Source organism: Anomaloglossus baeobatrachus, chromosome 9, assembly GCF_048569485.1.
Source record: "Anomaloglossus baeobatrachus isolate aAnoBae1 chromosome 9, aAnoBae1.hap1, whole genome shotgun sequence".
Lineage (NCBI taxonomy): Eukaryota > Metazoa > Chordata > Amphibia > Anura > Aromobatidae > Anomaloglossus > Anomaloglossus baeobatrachus.
The window spans coordinates 213,777,436-213,794,336 of NC_134361.1; the positions used below are offsets into that span (position 1 = coordinate 213,777,436).

General features: G+C 38.7%; 1 protein-coding gene across 1 annotated transcript; it reads right to left on the reverse strand.

Annotated features, from left to right (window-relative positions):
• Positions 1-770: 770 nt before the first annotated feature.
• Positions 771-5,198, reverse strand: LOC142250889 (POU domain, class 5, transcription factor 1.1-like). The gene is made up of 5 exons (XM_075323198.1): positions 4,611-5,198; positions 2,799-2,910; positions 2,580-2,707; positions 1,585-1,734; positions 771-1,034 (listed from the first exon to the last, which is right to left on the reverse strand). Exons 1-5 carry the CDS (start codon positions 5,196-5,198, stop codon positions 771-773), a joined length of 1,242 nt encoding a protein of 413 aa, XP_075179313.1.
• Between the last annotated feature and the right edge of the window lie 11,703 nt (positions 5,199-16,901).

Here is a 16,901-nt window from a genome sequence, read left to right on the forward strand (position 1 = left end):
CAGCGGGGTGGAGGGTCAGTGCAGCAGAGCGCAGAGGGAACAGCAGAGGCAAGTGGTGTTTTCTCTTCATGTGTCTGGGCTCATACTGTATAGAGGATGTCAGCATACTGAATTCTGCTCAATATTAAGTGATACAATACTAGAAAATATTCATGTTAATATTGAGCAGAATTAATTTCAGCCTATTGGTTCAGCCCTCCACACCAATCACAGCCTTATGTGGACCCTCTGGAAAATTGCCCACCCCTGGACTACAGGATCATTTTTTTGATCCATTCTAATGAATGGTCTTTTGCATAAACAGAGTTGTAGAAAACCTCAAAAATACTCAAAAAGTTAGAAATATGACATAATATCTGGAAACGTCACCACCAAAGCACTGCTCATGTCACCACCAAAGCAGCACACATTCTGGAGTCCTTACAAGACTCAACTGAGACGTAAAATCAGCCTTGGCCACATCTTCAGGAGGCCGCTATATGCCGCCCTGAGGCACAGATCAGAAAAAAAAGCTCCGTATGGGACTTTCAGGAAGGACATTGTGGTACAAGTGGCCTAAACATGGCCTGAGCTTAAAAGAAGATGAAAAAAAAAGTCAAAATAGACCCCAAGTGTCCACCACAAAGTCCCATAATGTCCCCAACATTAAAGAGACAATGTCCTCAGAGAGATGAGTCACACCCTTTATCTGTTCTTTCCAAAAAAAAAAATTAAAAAATATTTTTTTTAAGTTTTTTAAAAAAAAATAGGCCCACAGCCCCAATCAAGATTTACATATGATGACCATGGGGCATGTGCTGAGGGAACATGTCGTTCCTATGGGTAAAGCCAGGCGGGTATAAAGGGGCAGGGGATCCCAATGGTTGAGGACGAGGTGGTGGCAGGTAATTCTGGGATGTCATCTCCGGGGGTGAGAAGACCTGCCCCATGTGCGCGTTGACCATCTGTGGAATGTCACACAATGCTCTGTTGTCTCGGGCTGGCATATTTCTCTTGTCTCTTTGACGGCGGTTACAAAACCAGACGCGGACGACCTGTAGGTAAAGAGCAAAATGTCACCAGTAGTAATAACATAGGAGAGGATTGCAGACACTAAATGTCACCAGTAATAATAACATAGGAGAGGATTGCAGACACTGACTTTAGGTTCAGTAGATCTGAAGTGTCATCAATTGTTGGCTGGGCAAATTAGTCACTGTTCTGTAGCATCAGGAACCACCAATACTTAGTGCTCTGATACCGTGTTACAGCATGTATTATACTCCAGAGCTGCACTCACTATTCTGCTGGTGCAGTCACTGTACATACATTACTGATCCTGAGTTACATGCTGAATTGTGCTCCAGAACTGCACTCACTATTCTGCTGGTGCAGTCACTGTACATACATTACTGATCCTGAGTTACATCCTGTTTTGTGCTCCAGAGCTGCACTCACTATTCTGCTATTAAGCCCCTTTGTATACACAACATGAGGCAAGCTAATATCAATGCAATATTTGCAGTGACTGCACTAGAAGAATAGTGAGCACAGCTCTGGAGTATAATAGACTTTAAAATATCAGATGGGGAATTGGTTCCATACCTCCTTCTCCATTTGCAAGTCATGTGCTATTTGGGTGATTTCAGGGGCTCCAGGCTTGTTATTTTTCATGTAATAAGTCTCCAGACTATCCTTCGCCAAGTTCTCAATGTTTGTTCTCCGTTTCCTCTTTTTCGTCATTGCCATGGCTTGCTCTCTATTCACTAACATCTGGAATGCAACATTAAGACAAGAGCGATCAGTGGATTAAAAGGCGCCCAGTAACCCTAAAATGCAGCATTATGGGGGCATCTGTGTTATCAGGAACCCTAAAATGCAGCATTATGGGGGCATCTGTGTTATCGGGAACCCTAAAATGCAGCATTATGGGGGCATCTGTGTTATCAGGAGCCTTAAAATGCAGCATTATGGGGGCATCTGTGTTATCAGGAGCCTTAAAATGCAGCATTATGGGGGCATCTGTGTTATCAGGAACCCTAAAATGCAGCATTATGGGGGCGTCTGTGTTATCAGGAACCCTAAGACCTTTCTCCAGGTGTCTCGTTGATGTGAATGCACAATGTAACAGCGGCTGCAGAATTTAATGTTACTTTTCCCTTGTGTTGTAAATCACACTCTGCTTGCAGGGAATGAATCCATTATTGCTGCCCTCAGATTACATCACCCTTAGCTCTGCTGTAATCAGACAAATGTAAGGATATCTGCAACATTACAGAAATTAATCCGCCGCACACACACCTGCATCACAAGTCGAGAACAAGTCTAAGACCTCGATTCTAGAAAACCCCTTTAAGTGCCGTAAATGGGAGGTACACCATGATCAGAACTGCATGAAGACGGTGATGTCCTGCAGCTATGGTCAGTTACTATAGTCGTGTAACAGTGACTGCAGATAATACAGGACCAATACTGGAGAAGTCACTCAACTAGACCTGGTGGAGTACGGGGGAGGCAGTGCTCATTTATATGGAAGCCGTGTGCTTCAGCAGGTGGTCCCCTTCACAGACCCCAGACACATGCCAGTGGTGGTCTCCTACCTCGTCCAGGTTCTCCTTATCCGGCTTTTCCATCCATACAGCAATCAGTGGCATTAGCTGGCACATATTCTTATGCGATAACTGGTTCGATTCGAACCTACAAATGGTCGTCTGGCTAAACACCCTGCCTGTGGGAAGAGGAAAGGGAAGACGTCACCATCTGAGGTCACAGCTTAAAAGCCCAGGATACATATACATAGATCCACCAGCAACACTTACCATGTAAAGTGCCCAATGCGAGGCCAACATCTGCCTGTGTGAAGCCGGTCTGCGCACGTTTCTCCTTCAGTTTTTTAATGAACTTCTCCAGCTCCTCAGTGGTGGGAGATTCCTGCAAATGGAAGACAAGTTCCCGTGTAGTTACATCTCTACTCTGTGCTCATCAGGGAATTATGAAGACTTCTACAGACCGGTCACTGAATACCAACACTAATAGACTTGTGACGATCAAGAGCCCTGTTAGAAATTCTGCATTTCACCACTAGGGGCGACGAAAGACCAATAAATAATCCGGAGTCCCGGTAACTCACAATTAGCCTCCAACCAATTAAACAACTGGAATCTAATCCACCAAATTCTAAAGAAGAAAGACCCTGTCTTTAGACTCCCTATTAACATTGTAGACTTATTACAGAATTTAACTCCCCCTTATGTTGGCGTAAACGCGGAGGTAGAGGTTCAATATTTCACATATTTGGGGATTGCCCATACAAAATCTCATACAAAAGGTGACGCAACAAGAACTTGTCCTCTCCCCTCAACTGGCTCTATGGTCAATTAGACTAGAAAACCTTAAGCCCGTTTATAGACATAATTTGTCATATCCTTCTGGAAGCGAAACACCTAATTGCTACTAAAGGGAAGCTTATACTATATCATGTATATTAGAGCTAATAGAAAGAATAGACACACAGGCTATACGAATTCATTATGGCTCAGAGAGGAAATAAATATACCAGATATAATATAAGATGGTCTAAAACATACTCCACAAGATAATACTTTATAGCCCCATGGCATTGATTAGGCAGGTTTTATTTATCTTATATATATATATGTATATATATATATATATATATATATATATATATATACAGACATTACTAATGTATTTATTATTTTTATATATATATATATATATATATATATACACACATACACACAGTATGTGTATATATATATATATATATATATATATATACACGCACATGTATTACAGTTATCTGATATAAATGGTTTAAATAAACAGTTAATTTTAATAGATATATAATGTTAAAGATATGATCATTGATATATACGATGTCATTTATAGTTTTGACACTGAGTACAATTTGATAAAGCGTGACTGTGTTACTGATCATTTTCCTTCCCCGTCTACTCCAGTTTCCCTTATCCTAATACCTCCCCTTTCTCTTCTGTACCCTATTAAAATATTGAAACAATTAGCCTCCAATCAATTAAGTGAGGATTTCCAGATCAATTGTCTAAGCAATTCTCTTCTGGCAACAATGTCTCAAGTGTAAAACCATGTCAAGGCTATGCTACCAAGCTAAAAAGTATTAGGGTGCAGGAATGTCATGGTGTAGGTCACAGGCAGCATGGCCAGCACTCCAAGTTATAGGATCACTGACCAGGTGACTACAATTAAAGATAAACCCCACTTTAGACACTTTTTACGTTGATGATTATAGACAATGTTTCCATAGAACTGTAGAGAAGTTGCCATCCACCCTATAGTTACATTAGAGCATCTACACATTTCCCCACCACTTGTCTATTGGCCATTTCTAATCATTTTAATGGCCAGTATATTATGAAGTTCATGTTCTGGAGCTTAATAGTCCATGTTCCTGTAACAGGGCTGGATCCTTGTCAGCAATAGTGGACTTTAAATACTAGATCAGTCATACCAACAATGATATTTCCATTTTATCCAAACAATTAAATTAATCAATGCTTTCACAGCAATTGTGTAACTTCAGTCCTCAGCATTCCCAGAGGCTGGAGCTTAATTATACGGGTATTACTTACTGTGTTTTCTCCCCTTTCGCTGGCTGGGACCGCGGGGTAGGGTGAAGTCAGGTCCACCACCTCGTCTTTCTGTTTAGCCGCGCTGGGGGCACTGGAGGAGCTGCACGGGCTGCTTTCCGCGGTCACAGTTGCGGGTGCTCCTTGGATATTGGGGCCCTGGTTAGTTGTAGTCGGGTACACACTAGGATCGGTGACCCGCTGATTCAGATGGAGGGTTGGGTCAAGATTAGGGTTATTGCCAGTCAAGTTATACAAGAGATGATTCCACTGGCCAGGAAGAAGTGTATGCTCAGGTTTGTCACCTTCCACTTTAAAGTTCGTTTTTTCTAAGCGATATCTTAGTTGCTCCTTCGCCTGCTGTAGGGAGTCATGAAGATTCAGGTGACCGAGGGTCTCCAGTGGAGCAGGAGGATTCCAGTTTACGACCGATGTTGGGTGGTCACCTAGAGTTTGCAATCCCAGATCACCATTCTCCAACTTGGGTGCTGAAAATAAAAAGCCCTGAGAATGGGGAGGATAACCCCCAGTGCTTTGCTGCCCAAGCCCATGGTTGAAGGCATAAGTGGGATAAGGCTGTTGTGTATACATGATCCTCTCCAAAAAATAAGAATAAAATTAAAAAAATAAATAAAAAAACTAAAATCTAAAATTTGTAGGGAGAGGTGAAGATTCAGCAGAACCTGCAGCAATGAAAATAGTTGGAGATAAGCAGCCACATACCAGTGTCCCCACCAACCCCAAGACAGAACTGCTCTCAGCTCAGCCAAGTCCTGCAAAGGGAAAATGAAAAATTCCAAGCTTAAAAGGCTCAATGACCGCCCCTTTAATGGGCATGTTCATTGCTCTGTTCAGTCATTGGCCCCTCTGGACCCTCTTACCTTTCACTTTTGCACCTTACTGACCAGTTACCTCATTGTACTTTTTCTCTATAGCTATTGCTATGGATTTTTTTCCTCCGCTCCCTCCAAAAATGTGCAAAATGATCAGACTGCAGACTAGTTATTAATCGTAATACTGACAGCTTCATCCCTTTATGGAGGGAGATTGCAGCTAATGGCCCCATCAGTGTATGTACATACATAATCTCCAGGCTCAGGGCCCAGCAGGCCTGGCAAATTTACATAGTGCTGCTACTTTTACTACAATATGACCACATTGTGCACTACAAGATCCAGCATTCCCATTGCAGACTGCAGTTATTTTTGCTTGTACTGTTTCTTCTATTACTATTATAATATCTTTATAGACCTACAAAGAACTACAATAATTCAATTTTAAAAATATCTTTATTCAAGCATAAAAATGTTACAAAAAACTTTTTTTTAAAAAAAAAAATGTGCAGAGCAAGACAATGACATATGGAGGAACAACTGTAAAGAAAATATGGTTTAATTGCTATGATGCAACAATGGGCAATATCTAGTGGTAAAAGGAGTCAATCTGGATATAAACTGTAAAAATACTGTGACGACAGGTGTAAAAAAATAAATAGAAGAGTTCTCCTGATAGACACCACCATCAAACATAAATAGCCCCATCAAAATGACCAAGTAATAAACTGTTGATCCATCCCAAGAGAATACCCTGCATAGGCAGTAAATAATGTATGGAATGGAAGCAGCATGATAGTGTTAGTATTAATGGGTATAGTCACACAATGACCTATAGTACAAGTGATATGTACAATATAATGAAGAGTGTCAAGAGATAAACCTAATAGTTACAAGTAAGTCATGCCATGGTAATAATCCTAATGGAAAAATATGTGCAAAAGTTTAGGATAGGAGTCCTGACACACCACACCATATTAAATAAACCCGCCACATATAGATGTATAATATATCCCCAGTAGACACATGCTGAATCTTACCACAGGGCACCCTAGGTGTGGACTCCTACCCTAAACGTTTTCATTGTGTTGTTGACTCTGCATTGTTATTGTGCTATTAATGCTGTTTTTCTATAGCTGTTATCTCTCTATTTTGTGCCATTCTTTATATAAAGCTGTTTTGTTTTGGACCCTTCCTGGTATTGACATTATTATGTGCCATTTACATGGGTTTTCTGCACTAACAAAGCATTTGTGTCCTTTACATTTGAATTTTCCGCATCTGTTTAAGTCTATGGGGAAATTCTGCAGTGAAAACTCAGCGTACCGGTCCCAGGAATTAACACGCTGCTGCTTGGAAAAACGCACTGCAAAGAAATAATCACAGAGGCACGAGATTTCTATTAATCATATCGTCAGTGTCCAAATATCAGTGCATAGAGCGGCCATAATACCGTCATATAGCAACAGGAGAGCAAAAAGACAGCACAAACTCCAGTGTATAAAACACCCGGACATCTATGTAATCAGTGTAGACATCAATGTGCAATGAGGATTTAGAGTTCGGGTGTGTAATGTGTCACTGCTTGTCGTGCTGCCGCCATTTATTATCTTTTATCTGAATGGTTTGGTGTTTGTCAGGGCGGCTTTGCACCCACTTCACCCTCCTATGCTTTATTATATTTACTTTCAAATGAAATATAACTTTGGATAGCGCTCATTCCAATGTTATACTATGGAGCAGAGGAGAAGAGGATACTAACACATGGATTATATTGTAGTATATACTGTGGAGCTTTGTATACAGTATATACTGTGGAGCCGTGCTTATGTATATAATACGTTTTTGTGGAGTCTACACCTTATACTATATGGCATATACAAAGATCCACACTATATTGTGTATTACTGAATATAGTATGGAGCTGGTTATAAACTTTAAAGGGTAGACCTGTGCCTGTGGATATACTGTATAGTGTGGAGTCCTCACTATATACTATACACAGCACATTACTATATACACAGGTCTACTCAATAATTATGCTGTATACATCACATTGGAGACACTAGGGCTCATCACATTCGTCTGCTGTGGCTGATGTATACAAATATCACACAGGAGATGTTGGGGCTGGTGTATATACATCACATAGGAGATGCTGGGGATGGTGTATATACATCACATAGGAGATGCTGTGGCTGGTGTATATACATCACATAGGAGATGCTGTGGCTGGTGTATATACATCACATATTAGATGCTGTGGCTGGTGTATATACTCCACATAGGAGATGCTGGGGCTGGTGTATATACACCACATGGGAGACGCTGGGGCTGGTGTATATACACCACATAGGGGACGCTGTGGCTGGTGTATATACATCACATAGGAGATTCTGGGGATGGTTTACATACATCACATAGGAAATGCTGGGGATGGTGTATATATATCACATAGGAGATGCTGTGGCTGGTGTATATACATCACATAGGAGATGCTGGGGTTGGTGTATATACTCCACATAGGAGATTCTGGGGCTGGTGTATATACATCACATAGAAGATGCTGTGGCTGGTGTATATATATCACATAGGAGATGATGGGGATGGTGTATATACAGCAGATAGGAGATGCTGGGGCTGGTTTATATACACCACATAGGAGATGCTGTGGCTGGTGTATATACATCACATAGGAGATGTTGGTGGAGCACCCCACGGGGCCTTAGGAATACTCGTCACAGGGTCAGTGAAGGGTCAGGGGATGTCACGGGTGGCCCTGCCCGGTTACGTGACCCCGAGGTGTCCACAAATAGGGATGGATGGTGGGATGATAAGGATGAAGGAGTTGAGGATGTTGTGAGTAGTTGTCTCGTGATGCCACCTGTGGTATGCGGCCAGGGATTAGCCGCCGCTGTGGGTGCTGTCCTCTGGGGCGGATGGTGTCACAGCTGGGATGGTTCAGCCCCCCACAGGTAGAGCTCGGCCCGAGAGAGGATGATGCGAGAGGTAGTGGCAATTGGCGCCGGAGCGCGGGGTGCTGGCGCCGGCGACGAAGGGCTGACTCAGTGGTTGCGGTTCAAGGTTTTTTACCCACAGTCCGGTTGTCATCTTGGAGTGCCAGTCTTTGCCGTGATGGGCCCCAGCTGAACACGGATAATTCAGACGTCACCACCGGTGTTATGGATACAAGCCATTTTATATAACCGTGATTTTCTGCAATCTCATACGATAAAACATGGATTAATTGGTTATCTACAGCGCCCCTCTTGGCTGTGTTTGTGTCTGGTATTGCAGCCCCCCTATACACAACCCCTACACAGGGAGTGGCTATTCCTTAAAATAAAATAGGAAGAATTTTATACAATTCCCATAAGATCAAAAGTTGCAGAATTGTCTAAACTGAATTGTGATTCCTGGAGGAATAAGATTTAGGAAAAAGGAAAAATGGTGGTTTCCAATTAAATTCCTTATGATTACTTCCCAACTGTGGTCTCCAGATCTTCCTGCTGGAGTCTCCCATGAGACCCATGTTCCCAAATGATGATCTTTGTATAAAGCCAACACCTGGATTTACCATATAAAAAGGTATCCTGTTTTGATTGTCTGAGAGGTACCTCTATACCCTCCAGATTTATGCGTCCACATTGTCCCCATGATAATGCTGCTGTTTTTAGGCTTCACAGCTTGACACCCTTGCACAAATAATAGTGATCCAACAACTTCTCGCATAATCTAAAGTTTGAAATTAAATGTGTCTCCGAGCAAAAATGGGCAGAGGAAAGAGTTTGGTGACCTGATTAATCCTCAATGCCAGAAAGCAGCTGCAAAGCCAATGCAAATTGAAAGTTGTGGAAACTAGAAGCCATGATTCCAGTACATTATGGGTACAGTCTCTGGGCATTATAGATAAAAATAGGGGGTAAAGAGAGTCCTAAAAATACAACTAAAACGGTCAAATAAATGGTAGTTCTGTTTACAGTCGAGCTGGTAAAATTAGGGATGTGGAGGGTACTGAGGTGCATTAGCGAGGAACTAATCATTTCTTATAAGGAATCAGTTTGGATTTTTTACTGTACATGTGGATACAATGATTACAATGTAATTTTATAATAAAGGGCTCAGAAAGTTTTGGTTTTGATGCACAGCGTTCGATGGTTGTCTAACCCTCCCGTGTCCCAGCATTCCCTGCAAGGGTATTGTATGTATACCAAGTGGCTGGACAGGTGGAGAAAGGAGGAATTTATCCAGCTCAGATGTGGCAGGGTCCGGCATGCACGGATAGACACTCTGAAGGTGCAGGAATGCAAATGAAGGAACGAATCCAGCTTCCGGAATGTAATAAAATCTTTTTGAAACTTTATTTTGAAGAATGTAAAATATTCATGACAAATGGATAGGGTCGGGAGCCCAGGTACGGCAACGCATTTCGAACGCTACCTGCGCTCTTTGTCAAGCCTAAATGAGTAAATATTACCCATAAGCTTTTAAACGTACTCCCACCTATGGGAGGAGTGAGTTTAATTAGAGAAACACATGTATGGTCACAGGGTAGATAATGTACAAAGGAAAGACAAAGAAAATAATGACAAAAAATATATACAAAAAAATAAAGTACAATATAAAAGTAAAATTAAATTTAAAACTTTCTTGACAGGTTATTCATGCAAACATTATCTACCAAAAATCAATAATGGAACATGACATCTCGTCTACGATTAAGACCATTGGGTATTCTGGTTCCTAAGTGAAATATCCAAAAAGCCTCACGTGTGAGGACCTGATGCTGGATATCACCACCACGAGGAGAGACTTTAACTTTTTCCAACCCCAAAACACGTAAGGAATCTGTATTACAGTTATGCTGTGAAACAAAATGTTTGGATGCAGCTGAAAGATGTCTGGTTGTAATAGCGGTACCTTGTGAGTTATAAATATCTCTGATATGTTCATTAATTTGCACTTTAAGTTTTCTTACCATGCAACCTATATAAAGTAAATTGCAACTGGTGCATTTAATACAATAGACTACATTTGATGTGTTTCAATTGATGTATCTGCAAATGGGATATGTAATGGTTTCGCTGGTGTTATTAAAAGAACCGCAAGGCATGGTAAATTCACACGTGCGGCATCGAGAGGTTCCGCACTGGAAAAATCCATTATGTTCAAGCCAGGTGGAGATAGGTTTGTTTTTGACAAAACAAAAACTCGTTGAGAGGATATTGCCTAAGGAAGGTGCCTTTTTGGCAACTACAGTACAACCTGATTGTAATAAGGATGCACGAATGAGATCCTCATTTAGAACAGGTAAGTAATGGTTATTATTATTATTTATTATTATTATTTATTTATAGGGCACCATTGATTCCATGGTGCTGTACATGGTTAATCATATGCTTAATATGATTAAATTGTGTACTGTATTGAAAAGATACTATTAATTTGTTTTGTGATTCAGTAGTATTTTTTCGTTTTAATACATTTTCTGAAAAATCTATAAATTGATCCCGTTTTTTGTTAGCTACTCTTTTGCGTGCTCTCTGAAGTGTCCAAAACGGGTAACCCCTTGTATTTAATCTGGTTTCAGCTAGTGTTAATTCATCATTATAGGTGGAATCTTTGCTACAATTTGGTAGAACCCTAGTAAATTCACCCTCCGGTACGGCTTTAATCGTATGATCAGGATGGCTGCTTTCAGCATGCAAGTTGGTATTGCCAGCTAGAGGTTTGCGGTAAATTGATTTAGAAATAATTTGGTTTGAAATACCAGTGAATGTCAGATCAAGAAAATTAATTCTATTCTTGTCATTGTAATAAGTACATTTTATATTAAATTGGTTATTGTTGAGATAGTTGATAAATTCAGAAATTAATAAAATGGGACCGTTCCAAATATACAATTGATCATCGATAAATCTACCGTATCAATGGATGAATTTACAGAAAGGATTTTCAGTGCAGTACAAAAATTTCTCCTCCCAGTAACCCATAACTAAATTCGCAATCAAAGGCAAAAATTTAGCGCCCATAGAAACTACATGATACTGTAAATAAAACCATTTGTTAAATATAAAAAAATTGACAGTCACTGATTTGTAGGGATATGGTGATGACGTGGAAAGCGGTAAGGAAAACGTTTGGACTGGCTTGGAATGTCTCGAAGTATCTGGATATTTGGACCTTCCCAGACTTTCCACAGGGAAGGAAAATGAACTATTTAAAGAGTGGAGGGAGAAGGGGATTTGGACCATAAAAAACATGATGCATGATACTGAATAGTGATGGATGAGATGTGAAGAACTGAGAGAAAGGTATGGTCTACGCCATTTTCAGACCATACAGTATGAGCAGATGAACCAAGGAATAATGAGGAAATAGCTGAACGTAAGAAAGGAGTATGAGAGAAATCAGATGGACGCGGTCATACTAAGGGATATTAACAACAAAAATGTCTCAAATTTGTATGGGAACTTGAGAGAGGTTTTAGTACCAATTATACCAGGAAAAATCTTGGAAGGGTGGGTAAAACAGTTGGGGGATCAGGAGAGGGAGGATAAGATCTTGAAAGGTTGGATGGTGAATGAGAATTTGGGTGATACACAATTTACACTTTTTTTTTTAGATATATCAATACATAAATCTTTCTAGTGTAATTTGAAACTAATATGGCAGGTTTGAGTTTTGTAAAATGCTTACACGCGTATTGCTGTTGATGGAATTTTTTTGCGTCTTAAAATAACTAAGGCATGTTTTTGCATGACATATGAATATTGAGCTAATAATGTGTGACAATCATATGGCCAAAGATACCGTATATCTGTTACTCATGAGTATATGTGATAAATGTCATTCGTATATCTAAAGAAGTACTTCAAATTAATGATCATATCTTTAAAATGTGCACAAATAATAATTGATAAATAAAGAAACAATATTCGTGTTTGTCCAATGTCTTCTTTGTGTATGTATGCATTTGGAAAACCTTACATAGTTCTAAAGGTATGTGTGACAGTCTGAAAGATTGATTGTCTGATTTGCTTCGAAGTCTCTGAAGTTAAAAAAAAAAAATAAGAAATCGTTTTTTGACTTCAAGGTCATATACTGTATATATATATATATATATATATATATATATATATATATACCGTATATATATATACACTCCAAATACTCACATTTTAGAATAATTATTTCTATGTCTTTACTTTCATACAGTTTTATATTATTTTATTTTACTGATACACAGATTGGTAAACATTTTCTTCTCAAATATAAAAGTAATATAACGTTTTATTCTGAAGATTTACAACATCATTTTTAATTTAATTTAATCTTGATATATTAATTTTTTTATAACATCCTATTTCATGATATTAAAAGGGAAAAAAAAGTTTTTGGTCCTAATTACATATTTATATTTAATATACATGTCTTCACATTATTTTAATAATCTGTATTAATCAAGTACAAAGAATAATTATTGGGATTAATAAATTGAAGTATGGTAATCACAATGCATTTATATACTAAAGAAGAGTATTGTCTGCAAAAACTACATGACTTAATTATTTAATGATATGCCAGGTATGGAAATCATATAGAATAATGGTAAGATTAAAGTTATGTGTTTATTAAAGACATAAATTTCATATACAGTACATAAAAGGCCTTATTTTTATTCCAACTTTTATTCTTTATTTTTATTCTAATTTTCATTTTTTATTTTTATTTCTATTTTTATTTTGATTATTTTTTATTCAATATTTGACTTTTTAATCAAAATTTTATTTCTACAATTTTTATTTTTCCTTCTACTTTTTAATATCTCAATTGAGAAAACACTTTATTTTTTAATTAAGTAATGTCTAATATAAGAATATTACTTTATTAAATATGATTATGTTTAAAAAAATCACATTAAAAGAGAAAGTTCTAATTTGTGGGAAAAAAACCCACTATTTATTGATATATTCACTCATTTGGTTTCTATTTATACATTATTCTTACATTAGTATGTTAAAGCAATAAGGATAAAAATATTAGTTATAGTTACACATTTTCATATATAGTAGGTTATTTAATAAATAATAGACAGATCAAATAAATGAGATTAGAGTAATAAAGATGGAAAAGACCAAGATACATCTAGTTCTACCTTCCTACATCAAATATATTTTTAATCAATTATAATCATTTATTATGAATAATATTGTGTTTTAATGGAATCATCTAGTCTTTTTTAAAGGTTGTTTTATTGACTGTCATTATTATCCCTTTGGTTTAGCATTTTACAAATGATCTAACTAAAGAAGCCACATGGTTGCCTTTCATATTTAGTATTACATTTTGGTTACATTCAAACACATTGCCACCTATGGGTTGGAAATGTAATTACACCAATGACGTAAAAATGTTATTACATGAAAATACTATTGTATGTATCATTATTCAGTATTATTGCATCATTCTAAGTATCAAATTATATTAATATTTTTACGATAATAATAAGGATATGGTATTATAGTATTTGAGTTATGATAGGCCGTGATGTTATGGGTAGTATTATTACCATATTTTGGTATCTAGATTAGGGAATGAAGTTTTCAATCAAGATTACAGAAATATAAAAGACTTTTTTTTTTTTTTTCTGTTTTAAAATGTATTTATTAAGGTTTTTAACAAAAAATAAAAGGAAGGGGGAAAATTAGAGAGATTGTTGAGATGAAACAGCGATTAAATGGTGACATTAGTAAATATTTAGCATAAAATATCTTTCAGGTGAGGAGGTATGGGAAAGGATTGGTGAAGGAATGAAGGGGAGGAAGGTGTAGCAATTTAATAGGGAAATTAGGATTAAGGGAAATGGGAAAAAAAAAGGTAGAGGGAAAAGGAGAACAAGATATTAATTTGCAAAACTATAAACCTTATACAAAACGTATATACAAGAAAATGTACCTATGTAACATGACCATGACAAATTAAATACCAGAACCATATGTTTGAGAATTGTAACACTTGACATAGGTGAGTTATTTAAGTATGCAAATCAGGTGACTTCCGATCGATAAGTGTCCCAGGGATGCCAAACTTTGAAATAGCGAGTATATTGATTATTGAAAGTGGCATAGTGCTTTTCATAGTTTCTGTGTATGGCAACCTTTTCAATAATTTGATTAAGGGTGGGGGGATAAATATTCCTCCAGTTGGCAGCTATACTACTCTTTGTTGTGAGAAGGATATGAATTACAATGGATCTAAAAATGGGGTCAATTAATTTGGCATCTAAAGATAAAAGAGCTAGTTGTGGGGTGATCACAATATTTGTTTTGGTAATTTGATTTATCAAGTTTGAAATACCAGTCCATAAGGTTTTTAAGATTGGGCATCCCCAGAAAAGATGTAAAAGGTCCCCATTACCGCCACAATTTCTCCAACAAGATGGTGAAATATTATTATTAAGCTGATGTAGCCTAGTTGGGGAAAGGCACCATTGCGTCATGAGTTTGGTATGTATTTCCAGAGCAGAAGAACATATGCTTGCAGAGTGAGTCGTTTTTATAGCATCTTGCCAGTCTTCGTCTGGAAATGTTTGACCGAGGTCCCTTTCCCAAGCGAGAAAAGATTTTGTTTTTTCAAAGTAATAATCTCCTATAATATATTGATAAATCAATTTACTACTCCAGGTCCTGCTGTCCCTATGATTACAAAATAAAGGTTCTAATAAAGATGGGAGGGGATATTTATTATTAAGTAATCTCCGAATGGAATCTCTAAGAAAGAGCAATAGTTTGAAGTCAGAGTCAAGAATTTTGTGCTTAATTTTCAAATCCAAGAATGAAATAAAATCGGCACCATCATGTAGGTCGCTTAAGATTCGTAATTTAGAGTTTTGCCATGAGGCTGGGACTTTAATCTTGGACAAAAGTGCTATAAATTGTATAGAGAAATGTTTGACATTTTCGTATTTATTGGGATGTTTCGATTGTTTTGCTATATATTTCCATGCGTGAAGGGTGGCAGCTATAGTTGGCGAATCGGGAAACGGTAAAAATGGGGAAGAAAGGTGGAGGAGAATGAGGTTTTTTAAAGGACTATAATTATTAGAGAACATTTCCAAATCCACCCAGGGAAGAGAATAAGATTAATTTACTCAAAGTTGACTCTTTTATTATGTTGGTAATATAATATGCATGGATATCTGAGAGCCCTATACTCCCCCTATTTTTGTGTTTAACTAGATATAGTTTAGATATTCGAGCTTTTTTGTTATGCCATATAAAATTATTTAAGATCTTTTGGAAGGAATTTAGGAATTTAATAGGAAATATCAAGGGAATAGATCGGAACAGATATAAAATCTTAGGAAGGACAATCATTTTAAAAGTGGTAAGTCTCCCCAACCAAGAAAGATCATATTTTTGGGCCATGTTGATATCAGTGTTAATTATTTCAATTACTCTGTTGACGTTAAGGTCCAGTCACACTAAGCAACTTACCAGCGATCCCAACAACGATAGGGGTCGCTGGTAAGTTGCTAGGAGGTTGCTGGTGAGATGTCACACTGCGACGCTCCAGCGATCCCACCAGCAACCTGACCTGGCAGGGATCGCTGGAGCGTCGCTACACAAGTTGCTGGTGAGCTCACCAGCAACCAGTGACAAGCCCCCAGCGCAGCGTGGAAGATGCTGCGCTTGGTAACTAAGGTAAATATCGGGTAACCAACCCGATATTTACCTTGGTTACCACCGCACGGAGCTACACGTGCAGAGAGCAGGGAGCAGCGCACACTGAGCGCTGGCTCCCTGCTCTCCTAGTTACAGCACACATCGGGTTAATTACCCGATGTGTGCTGCAGCTAAATGTGCACAGAGCAGGGAGCAGCGCACACCGCTTAGCGCTGGCTCCTTGCTCTCCTAGTTACAGCACACATCGGGTTAATTAACCCGATGTGTGCTGCAGCTAAATGTGCACAGAGCAGGGAGCAGCGCACAATGCTTAGCGCTGGCTCCTTGCTCTCCTAGTTACAGCACACATCGGGTTAATTAACCCGATGTGTGCTGCAGCTAAATGTGCACAGAGCAGGGAGCAGCGCACAATGCTTAGCGCTGGCTCCTTGCTCTCCTAGTTACAGCACACATTGGGTTAATTAACCCGATGTGTGCTGCAGCTAAATGTGCACACAGCAGGAGCCGGCACTGACAGTGAGAGCGGCGGAGGCTGGTAACAAAGGTAAATATCGGGTAACCAAGGACAGGGGTTCTTGGTTACCCGATGTTTACATTGGTTACCAGCCTCCGCAGAAGCCGGCTCCTGCTGCCTGCACATTTAGTTGTTGCTGTCTCGCTGTCACACACAGCGATCTGTGCTGCACAGCGGGACAGCAACAACTAAAAAATGGCCCAGGACATTCAGCAACAACCAACGACCTCACAGCAGGGGCCAGGTTGTTGCTGGATGT

Coding starts and splice junctions, on each gene's coding strand:
- LOC142250889 (XM_075323198.1), bottom strand. CDS start 5,198: ATGTATACACAACAGCCTTATCCCACTTATGCCTTCAACCATGGGCTT. Junction 1,735..2,579: donor ATAAGGAGAACCTGGACGAG/GTAGGAGACCAC, acceptor GTGAATAGAGAG/CAAGCCATGGCAATGACGAA. Junction 1,035..1,584: donor ACTTGCAAATGGAGAAGGAG/GTATGGAACCAA, acceptor CTTTACCTACAG/GTCGTCCGCGTCTGGTTTTG.